The 12,989-nt window shown below is 47.8% G+C and overlaps 1 protein-coding gene across 3 annotated transcripts in view; it reads right to left on the bottom strand.

Moving 5' to 3' along the window:
* Positions 1-8,035: 8,035 nt before the first annotated feature.
* Positions 8,036-12,989, bottom strand: part of HOMER2 (homer scaffold protein 2) — a 126,953-nt gene continuing 121,999 nt past the window's right edge. For all 3 annotated transcript variants that reach the window (XM_040257535.1, XM_040257533.1, XM_040257534.1), the window contains exons 7-9: positions 11,659-11,769; positions 10,407-10,487; positions 8,036-8,937 (exon numbers count right to left, since the gene is read on the bottom strand). In XM_040257535.1, coding sequence (XP_040113469.1) covers positions 8,749-8,937; positions 10,407-10,487; positions 11,659-11,769 — 381 coding nt within the window. In that variant the 3' untranslated portion in view covers positions 8,036-8,748. The remainder of the gene's footprint in view (positions 8,938-10,406; positions 10,488-11,658; positions 11,770-12,989) is intronic.

Below are 12,989 nucleotides of genomic sequence, written 5' to 3'. Positions count from 1 at the left end.
ATAACCACTGTTAACACTGAAAGGAGATGTACATCAAAGAATAATACACCATGACAACATTAGATTTTTCTAGAAATGCAGAGACAGTCTGACATTAGCAAATCTATTAAAACGATTCATACTAAGTCATGATAAAGAAAAACCATTTGATCATCTTGAAAGATCTGGGAAACAAAAGGCATTTAATAAAATGCCAACATCCATTATGGATAAAACTTTCAGCAAACTTAGAAAGAAAGTATAAAGGGCCTAACACTATATAAATTTAAATGTTAAGAACATCTCACACTAAGAGTCAAATCTGTACTTCTGAAGAAACACTGGAGATATTCTCACCAAGTAAAAAATATATATAAGGAAGAATGTACAATATCGGCACAATTTATATAGGTCTTATTTACCATTATTCTAAAAGTGCTGGTCAATGTGATAAGGTAGTGAAATAAGATTATTTAAAAATATGGAGGTAAAGTTACCATCACTACTCAGAACTATTATCTATGTGAAAAAGGCAAGAGAATTAACAATAACAACAACAAAGCAATTAAAAGGAAATTCGGTAACTGACTAGCTACAAAATAAATAACCAATTATCACGTTAGGTAAACAAATAAACAACCGCAGAACTTCCTATGAAGAGTTAAGAAAAATGAGGTAGATTGATATGTACAGACAGGAAAATGTCCAAGATCTGTTGCCAAGGGAAAAATGCAAGTAGCAGAAGGGTCTATCATATGGTCCAAATGATAAAGTATATTTCAGGAAAAACAGATTTGAGGACCAGGGATCCCTGTTATGGAGAAGGCAATGGCACCCCACTCCAGTGCTCTTGCCTGGAAAATCCCATGGACAGAGGAGCCTGGTGGGCTGCAGTCCATGGGGTCTCGAAGAGTCGGACACGACTGAGCGACTTCACTTTCACTTTTCACTTTCATGCGTTGGAGAAGGAAATGGCAACCCACTCCAGTGTTCTTGCCTGGAAAATCCCATGGACAGAGGAGCCTGGTGGGCTGCAGTCCACGGGGTCGCGAAGAGTCAGACACGACTGAGCGACTTCACTTTCACTTTTCACTTTCACGCATTGGAGAAGGAAATGGCAACCCACTCCAGTGTTCTTGCCTGGAGAATCCCAGGGACGGGGGAGCCTGGTGGGCTGCCGTCTATGGGGTCGCACAGAGTCGGACACGACTGAAGCGACTTCGCAGCAGCAGCAGCAGCAGCAGCAGCAGCAGCAGATCTCTGTTGACTGTTTTATCTTGGGGCAGAGGGATTTTTAATTATGGGGAACTTTCAATTTCCATATTATTTTTTTCATAATCTTTACATTTACATAGCTTTTATGTAATGTTTTAAATGTAAAAAATCAATGGATTTAATTGATTTAATCAGTGGTGTACCTTTATGTGAACAATAAGAGGTTGGAAATATAATGGACAAAGTGCTCATTTACCATAGTAACCACAACTACAAAAAAATGATCTATACCAGAAAAAATACAGAGAGGAACACAATACTTTATACATTTACTGAAATGAAAGGTTAACTATTATGAAGATGTTAATTCTCGTTATGTGTTGTGCTAAGTCACTCAGTCGTGTCTGACTCTTTGCAACTCCATAGACTACAGCCCACCAGGGCTTTCCATGGAGATTCTCCAGGCAAGAATACTGGAGTGAGTTGCCATGCCCTCCCTTGGGGATCTTCCCAACCCTGGGATTGAACCCAGGTCTCCCACAATGCAGGTGGATTCTTTACCATCTGAGCCACCAAGGAAGCCCAATTCTCTCTATAGTAACCCATAAATTTTACACAACTTAATTTCCAGTTCTTCTATAAACATTATAAAATGAACCTGATGTTCTTTCGGAAATAACAACATACAAAAGTACTAGGACATTTTTGAAGACATTTATTTAAACGGGGACATTTTAATGTGAGATGATCAAACTATGTGGTACCAGTGCCAAAATGTACACAATGGACCACAACAGCAAGTTGAGAAGGATGTTTATGATATATAAGGATTGTGTACACAGTGAAAAATGGGATCTTGTATCAGTAGAGAAAGGAAAGGTTTCCCCATAAGTGATACTGGGGAGACTTGGAAAATAAATTTCAAATTTATTAGAATTTGGAAAATAAATTCCAAATGGATCACAGATTTAATTCCTTAAACAAAACAATAAAAGTACACAAATAAAAGACTGGTGAAAATTCATACAAACTTGAAATCAGAAATGCAAAGATGTTTAAAAGCAGGCCAGCAAAGGCAGCAGTCATGAAGGAAAAGATAAAGTTGACTAAAAATAAAAATTTTTTTAGTCCAAGTCATACATGGAACTTAAAAAAAAATATTTTTAGGGGAAAAACAACTTAGAAATCAACGAGTCAGCTAATCAAGGGGCAGTGAGGGCGGCTGGGGAAACTTCTTAGAAATCAATGAGACAGCTAAACACCTTGTGAGAAAATTGGCCAGAGAAGATGAACAGGTAAACAAGAAAAGAATATAATCTAATAAATATTTCAGCTAGGGTGGGTCACACTTTCAATTAAAAAAATGCATATCAAAACTAGCCCTGTGGTCCCCACAGTAACACCAGTGCAAAAGAGGGAGTCAGACATTCTCACACACTGGTGGTGGAAGTATAATTTGGTATCATCTTTCTGGAAGGCAATTTGAGGCGAGATATTTACCAGCTGAGCCACCAGGGAAGCCCCATATTAAAAGTCCCCAACATGTGCATACTGTATTGTTAGTCAGGATACACTATGTGTGCGGCAGTAACAAAACAGCCCTCACGTGCCAGTAGTGTTAGGACTTAACATTTATTCTTTGTTCACACTGCAGGATCATGCAGGTGGGGCCGTGGCATAGTGGGAGAAGGGGAGCTATCCACACAGTCACTCAGGGACCCAGGCGGACAGAGGCTCCAGCCCTGGGATGGCACCAAGGCAACAGGAGTCTGCAGGCCTGCCCAGGGGCATCTCAGAGTCTCAACCTGGATGTGTCACAGGTCACTGCTGCTCATACTTCATTGGCCATAATCAGGAACAAGACCTGGATGACTCTAGGGGCTGGGAAGTGGTGTCTCCTGTATGCCCAGGAGTGGGGGAGAAGACAGGGCGTGCATGTACCACCCTTCATACTTTGAGCCAGCAAGTCCAATTTTAGAAAGTTATCCTAAGTAAATATTCTGAGAAGTTCATGAAGATGTTAGAAGAAAGGATTTCATCATATCCTTGAGTTGCTGCTAAGTCGCTTCAGTTGTGTCCGACTCTGTGCGACCCCATAGATGGCAGCCCACCAGGCTCCCCCTTCCCTGGGATTCTCCAGGCAGGAACACTGGAGTGGGGTGCTATTTCCTTCTCCAGTGCATGAAAGTGAAAAGTCAAAGTGAAGTCGCTCAGTCATGTCCGACTCTTAGTGATCCCATGGACTGTAGCCCGTCCATGGGGTTTTCCAGGCCAAGAGCACTGGAGTCGGGTGCCATTGCCTTCTCTGATCGTTGAGCACAACCATATAACACTGGGAACAACCTAAGTACTGAAAGTACAACCTACACAGATGTTAAACATGATGCTGTTACACATTTACTGACATAGAAATATAGTCACAATATAGTGTTAAAAGGAAAAAAGCAAGTTAAAAAAGTATAATATGTATAACATAGTTGCATCTCATGAAAAAAGTAATAAAACTTATATAGATGCATACAAAAATGTCTGAAAAGATATATGCCAAAGTGTTAACAGTGGTTATAATCAGATGGTATAACAACAGGTGATTTTTTTCTTTTCACTCACTGTAGTTTCTTCTTAAAAAAAAAAAAAGGATATATTATTTATGTACCAAAAAGGCATGAAAAAAACCCCAGTATTCTTGGAAGAGTCCACTTAACTACCTCACACTTATCATTAAATTCTTATATGTGATGCAAGAAATGCCTAATTGTCTGTCACACCATAAGACACTGCTATAACAGTTTATTTAAAGTCAGGACTTTAAAAGTGGTAAGAACAGTAACACACTCCCCATAGCTGGGTATCATCAGACCTGTCAAGCATCCCACAGTCTGGACCCCACCGTGGTTTCTCTGGGCTCCTGCCAGGTGCATCAGGGATCTGTGTGGCCTGGGGGTGGGGTGGGGGCCCCCCTCTTCACAAGGCTATGCGTTCGTCAAAGAGAGTAGGGCACTGTACAATTCCGCTCAAAACAAAAGACCCACAAGCTCTTTTTCTCAAAGATGGATATCAGAACGTATAACATCACCACCAGGATTACTGAAGACTCCTCTTAGCTACACATATCTTTTATAATTGAGAACCCTTCCTTGTTTCTCCCTCATCTCCCTGCTGCTTCCTCTCCCAACACATTCACCACCACCCCCCCGCCTCCCCCTCCAGACACACTCCAGAGTTCACTAGACCATTTCACTCAGCTGCCAGATTCTTACCATAATCACCTTCTTCCTGGCTGGTGTTTAAAAAGGAACTGGGAAACCCATATTCTTGAGATAGATGTATGCAAAAGAGACGTAACACAACACATGTTTCTATACAGGATCCCCTTCTCCATGCCGTCTGTCACACTCACCATCCCCAGAATATATATTTCTTTTGGGAAAAACCATGCAATCAGAAATCAGGGTCCTTTTCAACCATGCACATCATTTAAAAATCTATACGGACGTTGATTTGCAGGCTTCTAGTTTACATTGTCAGTGCTTCAACACCCAGTGACGTTTCAAGTGAATAAAAGAATCATTATAGCTTTTAGAAGGACAAATGACCAAAACAGCCCCTTTCAGTGGTGAGGAGAGCACAGTGGCTGGCTCTGTCTTAAAGGGCACCCTCTGACTTAGAGGGCAGCCTCCATCGAGTGCCTCTGCTAAGTCCCATCTCGGCTGCCTGCCTGCCTGCCTTCTAAAGACGCACCTGGCCACACCAGATGTCCCACAACAAGGTTCCTGGCACAGTCTGTGGTTGGCTCTGGCTTTCACCTAGAGTGGCCCCTGATTTCTATGGAAAAGCAGTCTTTCCTACAGAAAAGGAGTCTTTTCACAATGGACAATAGTGACGCCTCTGGACAGCACATTAACTATATCCCCCCCTTTGCTCGATGTTTTATGTCAGACGCAGTGGTCAGGCATCAGCCAACCACCCTCTAGGCTGTGCCCGTGGGCTGCCAAGCCTAGAGATGTCCACAAGGAGCCTGCAGGATGGATACCAACAGGTCAGACAGTGGACAGTCCCCCCGGGGGCTGGTCAGGTCCCACTCAACCTGTTCTAACCACTGGCCCACCTGCTCTCAACCTGGTGCTGGCTCCAGTCTGGGAAGGGGGTGGGCAGTGATGGGAAATCCTCTCCAACGGCTCCCCTCCCCACATCAGCATTCTGTTTACTGCTCTGCCTTCTTGGGGCCTCCTGCTTGTTTTGAACAAACAGCTCCATCTCCACGAAAGCCACTGATGAAAGACTCAAAGCATCTGCATCTCATCACTCTGGCCTCTCAGAGCACCCACATCATTTTAAACAATGATCTCTTAAAAAGATCCCTGCAAAGCCAGAATCATTCAAAAAGGAACTCACTGCTGTAATGAACACAAATGTAATTCTGATTTGCTCATCTGTAAGTCGTCACTTGCTGTGGACACGTGTAGGAAGACACAGGACCAGGGTCTCCAGGAGACCCGGATGCCACCCAAGCCGTTGCTCACTCACTAGCTGGTTGACCCTGGGGGAGTAGCTTGTCTGCTTCCTCTGCAAATCGGGGAAAGATCTGTGCCCTGTTCTCTCACCCAACCATGATCCAGAGTAACAGCCTGCAAGGGAGTATGGAACAGAGGGAACACCCAAGTTCCAAGTCTCGGGTAGACACTCCCTCTCTTTTCAGGCCTGATCACACTGTCCTGGCCTCTCACTCATGTGGTTTTCTGTTCCCTGGGCACTAGGAAGACTTCACCTCCTCTCCCCACTCTCCACTGGACCACACATCCAGCAGGTCTTTACTTGAAACAAAAATTATTTTTAAGGATCATTATGGCTGAAGGCTTCCAAATTTTACTTTGCTTGTTTTAGTCCCGGATTTTATAGATGCAGAAAGAAAAAAAGAAAGCGCATCAGGATTTAGGAAGCCAGTCTTGGAAATGTCAAATCAGGAGATGCCACTCGGAACAAAGCTGCAGCCCTGGCTCTAAACCCTCCAGCAGCACAACGTGGCCGAGGTGCCTGTGGGGGTGGGGGTGGCGTTTATGCCCTGCCTGCGTTTGGCTTAAGATCAGACAACCGAGGAGCTGGACCTCCTAATAAACAAGATCACGGGGGAACTGAGACAAATTCAGTGAGTCATTATCACGACATCCAGAGGCTGTCGGATAGGGCCAGACTCTCGATAGACTGCCGAGGTTGTCCTGGGCCTGTTTTTTTCTTTTAAAGAAAGTAAATGAAGAACCGTTAAGATTTTTAGAGAAAAGCAGAAGGAGCTTAGAGTCCACGGTCTCTGTCCCTGCTGAGCCCAAGTCAGCTTCCCGGTGAGGGGCGCCCCTCCTGGGCTGCATGGTGTACAGCCAGTGGGGCCTGCCCCATGGGGCTCGCAACTCCTCACCTAGACCTGCCAGCGCTCACCCAGCTCTTCAGCTGTCGGCAAACAGGGGTCAGGGGTCTCAACCACACAGGGATAGAAGCAGCCCATCATGCTCACGGCCCTGCTGCTCCAGAACCTGCCGGTGGCGCTGACAATTCTGTCCTCTAATGAATATGCCCCCTGGGTGTATTCAGGACAGTCAGGACAGCTCCTTCTGGATGAATAACCGCCTCACAGACAGGGATGGTGGGCGTCAGAAGACCCAAGCTGAGGTTTCGGAATCCTGGTGTCCGCTGCTCCTGGACAGCAAACTCGCCCCACCTTCTGACAGGTGGACTCACCTGACTTGAGAAGAGCACCCTTTAGCCCGATGCTGGGCCACGGGGCTGACCCAGGGCCAGTCTAGCTCTCCAGGTCACCACTGCCCCGAGAGCTGTCCAGAGCGCCAGGGAGGGGGCGGGGCCAGCAGCCCCACCGCCCATCAGGAGGGCTGCCTCCAGCCCAGTGGACCTCACCAAAGCCGCCCACTCTGCTTGTAGGTCTCCCTGGCATGCCCCAGCGCTCCAGACCACCAGCCTCCCGTCTTTCCCCATCCCAAACCAGACCTCCTCGCTCTGGGAGATGTCTCAGCAACAGGAAGGAGAACAGTAGGACGTGGACAGTCACATCCGTGTGTCCCCTGCCCACCTCCTCGGACTATGTTATTGCTTATCTACATTCAGCAGGGATAAATTCTAACATGTGAGAAGACCTTTTTAGAGTGAGTTCTCACAGCGGTTCTCAAAGCAGGTACAGGGGCACCAAAGCCTCCCCCTCTGTCAAAGGCATTTAGAAATGCCTAGAGCCAGGGAAATTCAGACAATTGTGTCATACACAGGGCAAATGAGATGCCCACTTACTTGCTCCACTAAGAAACTCAATGAGAGAGGAGAGGCTTACGGCTCTGGTCCCTTCCTTCCCAGGAACCAAGGGATGCAGGAAGCAGACCACGGCAGAACTCCTCTAAGGCCGAGGCTTGGTTACTTCGAGCCCACTCTTCCTTGTGGGCTTGTGTGATCCTGTGTGGTTTCTTTTTCAATTATCTAAACCCAACAGAGGATCCTACCCTAAATCCCAAGCCCTGGGCAGTCCCTCTACCAGGGACAGTCAGCAGTCCTGGAATCCCCAGACCTCATGCTTGGAGAGGAAGAGTGATTGCTGTGTCAGAGGTTTCCTCCATCCCTACCCTGGGACAGAGAACCAGGATGGGCTCCTGGGGTTGGGGGAGGCTCAGACAATTTCCTGCTGCTTCCACCGCCACTTTCCCTGGCCCAGGGCCACCTGAGCCAATCCATGAGTCTGCTCACAAAGTCACATTCATGCCTGATAAAGAATGACCCAGTGCACCAGGACGGGGGACTTTCCAACAGGGGCTTTGACAGGAGGGGGGCGGGCATTGATTAAAACACTAAATTCTTTGTATACATTTAATTGAACAAATATTTATTAAGCACCTACTTTGTGCTAGGCACCCTCACTGTGTGCTGTCCCCACAGCGCAGTAACCTGTTCAGAAATTAAAACCAAGAAAAGGAACGCTGTCGCAACCTTATAAACTGGAGGGCCAGTAGAAGTGGGTTGAGTGGATGTAGGTGATTCCCCAGCCAGGAAACACCCCCAGGAGATACTCGTCTCCTCTCAGAACAAGTATCTACTAAGGCATTGTTTGAAAGTATCTCTATATATGCTGAGAGGGAAGTTACTATTGCCACACCCTATGCACTGGAGCCTGGTGGACATTCGAATACTCTGAACTCTACTAAAAAAAAAAAAAAAAAACGGAGGTGGAAAGGCTATTCCTATTTGGATTAGAAAATACTATTTTTTTTTCCAGTTCATATGGTTGCAACAGCCCTTAAGGAAGATACAAACATCCTTGCCCTGACTGCGTAAACGTTTAAGGTAGGCCTAGTTCTGGATTCCTGAGTCAGAATCGTCCAGTCATCCACGACCTCGCGAGGCCAGAGAAGAAGCGAGGGGGGATTTCTATTCTGGAGAGGAGAGGGTGGACGGCACCCCTGGTTTGGAAACACGACAGACCGCGCCTGCATTGACAGAAGCCACGCGAACGAGAGGACGTCCTAGCACTACTGCGGGTTGCACACATCCTGGGGACTCACGCGGGACCTAGTTGTCGGCACCCAGCTTGGAGAGGCCCCGGCGGAAGTCATGGAGGTCGTCAATCTTGCCGTCCAGCACCTCCAAAAAGCTCTTCAGCTCCACCTTCAGGTGGCGCTGTCGGTACTTGCTCTCCTCGATGTCCGTCTTCAGGGACCGCACTTTGTCCTCCAGGTTCTGATTGTCTCTCTCTGCCGCCTGCAGCGGAAGGAGAGAGGGCGGACTGCTGATACAGTGGAGGGGAGTCCGCCTGCCAATGCAGGGGACACGGGTTCGATCCCAGGTCTGGGAAGATTCCGCAGGCCTCGGAGCAACTGAGCCCATGCACCACAACTACTGAGCCTTTGCTCTAGAGCTGGGGAGCCGCGACTAGTGAAGCCCCCAAGCTCGGCAGCATGAGAAGCCACTGCAGTGAGGAGCCCATGCACCACAACAAAGTGTGGCCCCTGCTCATGACAACTGGAGAAAGCCTCAGCACAATAATGAAGATCCAGCGCAGCCAAAAGCAAATTAATAAATATTTTTTTTACAAAAAGAGAGACAGAAAGAAGGGTCTGGGAACAAAGCAGGAGCCCACTGAGACCTGTGAGAGTCAGTCAGTTAGTCCCCGCGGTGGGCCTGCCTCTGGAGGGTCAAGTGCTCCCCCACCCCCGGAAATCAGGTGTGTGGCCCTCCTTCCTGCTGTTTGCCAGCAGAGATCTCCTCTTAAGACAATGCCCACAGAGAATGCAGAACTCAGAGTTCTGCCCAAAGCAGCCTGGTGCCAAGCGATGCTTTCATAAAGTGCCTGGCAGAGGAAATCTGACATCCCAGCCCATGGGGTTTTCAGCCCCAGGCCCAGGGTTGTCCGCAGGGCCCCCTCTGGGTTCCATTCTGGGGGAGAAACAGCATGAATGGGAGAGTGACTTGTCTCCCCTGAGAAGGCAAGGCCTCCTTGGCCCCAGGCCAGCTGCTGGCTGTCCGTGAGGGAGCTTTGGCCGTGCCAGACGCAGGGACGGTGGGTCTGCGCACCGTCTGTCCTGTGGTGTTGCCATGGAGACAGTCAAGCTCCCAATGGCGGGACTGCTGTGAGTCCTTATGTGATCATTCTTCATAGCAAACAAGAGCTTCCATCTTGTGGGGATAAAATGAGGCCTTCTAAAAATGTGTTACAGGAACCAGTTACTACCACTGAGGCTGTGTACCTGAACAAAGTGCTCTAGAAGTGAGGAGACCCGTGGAGGTGAGGGAGGACCTGCAAACACTCCTTCTGTGGATCAGAAATCTGAGGCTAGGAAGAGGCATGCCTGCCCAAGGTCATATCCAAGGTCACTGGCTGAGGCAGTGGAACAGTCCCTGGTCTGAGGCTCTCCCTAGCCCTCCCTCTGTCCCCTGCTCCTTCCTGGCCCTTCTGTGGGTCTGCAGGGACTTCTGCCGGCAGGAAACAGCCTCCTGCACTACAGTTACTCACATGACACCTTTGTATAAGTGGAAAAACAAAAAGGCAGACACAGCTGAGTCTTTCCCTGGAGGCAGAGCAGGCAACCAGCAAGTAGTTAGGCTGTTTAGAAATCCAAAGTCACTCTTCTTCACCAAGTGAGGCGAGAATGGGAGAGGCCTCGGAGAAATGGGTAACATGACGGATGCCTTCGCACCTGAGTCAAAGTGCATGTGCTCCCCGCTCTTACCTCTAACTTCTCAGAGACGTATTCACACTCTGACATGAGCTGAGGTATGATTTCACTTTGTTTTCGGAGGTCTATCAACTCCTACAGGGGACAGAAGTTTGAAGAAGAATATGAGAGCAAGTGAGATAAAATGTATTCTTGAAAATCGCCAACTTTGTGTGTACAGTCATGGAAGCAGCTTTTGGAACCTGTGTTGTCTGTATAAATAATGGTGATGATGTTATACCTAACACACATCAGGTAATTCTAAAGGCTGAGTATGTCCCATGAATTAAAGCATGAAGCCTGCATACCACCATGAAAAGAGAAGTATGATTTCTGTTTTTGTAGGGAAACTGAGGCTGAGAGAGGACTGGTAACTTGCCCACAGTCTCCAGCCTCTGTGGACAGTGAGTCCCCTCCATAGGAACCTTCGAGCTGCAGACTTACAAAGATGAGAACGTGCATTCGCATGTCCAGTTGCATAAATCAGTTCATGTGCCTGGTGTACATTGGCACATGCAAGCATCCTCCACACGTGGCTGAGCTTTTGTGTCCTTTACTACACAGGACTGTACAGAGGACAGCAGTATAGTATCTTTATTTCAAGTCCAGGAGGTCCAGAAGCAAGTGTCAAAGCAGTGGTGAGGTAGCTGATACTACTGTACTTTTCAAGGTACTAAACTGCAAGATTAAAAATGTTTTATTTTTTGGGTTTGCTTTTTATGTATTATTTGTGTGAAAAGTATGATAAACCTATTACAGCACAGTACTACGTAGCTGATTGTGTTAGTTGGGTACCTAGGCTAACTTTGTTGGACTTAGGAACAAACTGGACTTGTGAACATGCTCTCGGAATGGGACTCGTTTGTACACAGGGGAGCCACTGTACTTAGCTGTCCTGTCCCCCCAGGAGATAAATGACTATGTGACTGGGGGTTCTTGCTGCATTAATCTGACAGCAGAACTCAATTTCTGATGAGGGACTATCTATGAAAGTTTCCAAGAGCATTTGAAAATGTCCAACTCCTCCTGGATCTGAGAGACTGGCTATATATAATAACCACAAGGAGGCTGCACGGGGTAATGGTCAGGCCTTTGCTCTGGGCTCTTTGTGCCTTGGTGTGACTCCTGGCTCTGTCTCTGTGCTGCTGTCTGGGCAGCTGCCAGGGCCGATCACACGTCCCATGGCCACCTGCCGTGTCCCTGGATGGAGATCACCCGCCAAGGCCCAGGGGACGTGAGCAGCACGGCTCAGAGCTCTGCCACTCACCGTCTCCTTTTCTCGGAGTTCTGATTCTAGCTCCTCAATCCTTCTCTTCAACTGGGTATTCTTCTCCTTCTCTCTGTTGATCTCGCTGCACTGCTCTTCCAGCTCGTCAATCTTTAATAATAAATATCACATGTTAAAGCAGGGGTGCCAGTTTACTTTGGGCTTCTCTGGTGGCTCAGACAGTAAAGAATCCGCCTGCAATGCAGGAGACCCGGGTTTGATCCCCGGGTTGGGAAGATCCCCCGGAGAAGGGAATGGCTACCAACTCTAGTATTCTTCCCTGGAGAATTCCATGGACAGAGAAGCCTGGCTGGCTGCAGTCCATGGGGTTTACTTTAATCATTAAACAAGAGATTGCCACAGCTCTTTAAAATAAACCCTAAATTAACCCACTTACAAATGTTTCCCTGTGGCTACAAATGAACTCTATGGGGCTGCCCCAGGCTGTTTGCTCATACTGGCACAGGGCACCTCACTTAATACCAGAGAAGCCATGGAAGTCACACAACCTGGCTTCAGGATGCTCCAGGATTCTGGTTTTCTCTTGCAGCCACAGGACAGTAGTTCTAGGTTTGCTTTTAAGGATCTGTCACAAGTAGGGGCTAGATGTCCCATGAATCTGTCTGCTTCTTCTCAGAATGACGTTCACATTATTTTAATCATGCCCTGAATGATTCTGTTGCATCTCCAGAGCTGAGGCCAGCAGGGTAGCGAATCGAGCAGTTCTGTGGGACTCAATGACATTTCCAACACTTTTAAATCAAGATGACCCTTCCCCACATCAGCATGCAGAAGGGGCCTGGCCTGTGGGCCTCTTCCTGGAGAGATGACAGTTGCTGGCTGACCTGGCACATCCTCACAGTGCATCTTTTTCTCCTTCCCCAGCTTGACCCCCCAGAAGGGACGTATAGGCCTGACAACCTTGGCACTGCTGTCTGATGTTGGGCAATTTCCAGGGGCCAGAGTGTGGGTACAGAGTGGATGGCAGGAATGGAACCAAGTAACACAAGAGCGCCAGGTCAATGGGGTCCCCACTAGTGGACAGTGGCAGTCCTCGGGATGAAGGGCACTGGGTAGTCACCTTGAGGACAGTTCTCAGAGATGACTGCAGCAACCCTCAGGGGTCTGCACCCCCAGCCTTGGGGGCTGTCGGAGGTCCCCCAACATCCACATTCCACCCTGGAAGTCAAGTTCCCAGGGCTTCTCATACAGCGAGCAAGTTACACAGCAGGCGCTTCCTCCACACCACCCCCCACCGCTGCCCCCGCCCTAGCACGGCCCTTTGGTTCTTACACTCAGATGTGAAGCGAGAAAACTCAGCTCTTGGCTTG

Source organism: Oryx dammah, unplaced genomic scaffold (genome assembly GCF_014754425.2).
Source record: "Oryx dammah isolate SB20612 unplaced genomic scaffold, SCBI_Odam_1.1 HiC_scaffold_16, whole genome shotgun sequence".
Lineage (NCBI taxonomy): Eukaryota > Metazoa > Chordata > Mammalia > Artiodactyla > Bovidae > Oryx > Oryx dammah.
The sequence above is the reverse complement of the archived record's forward strand: the minus strand, read 5'-3'. Positions and strand labels throughout refer to the sequence as shown.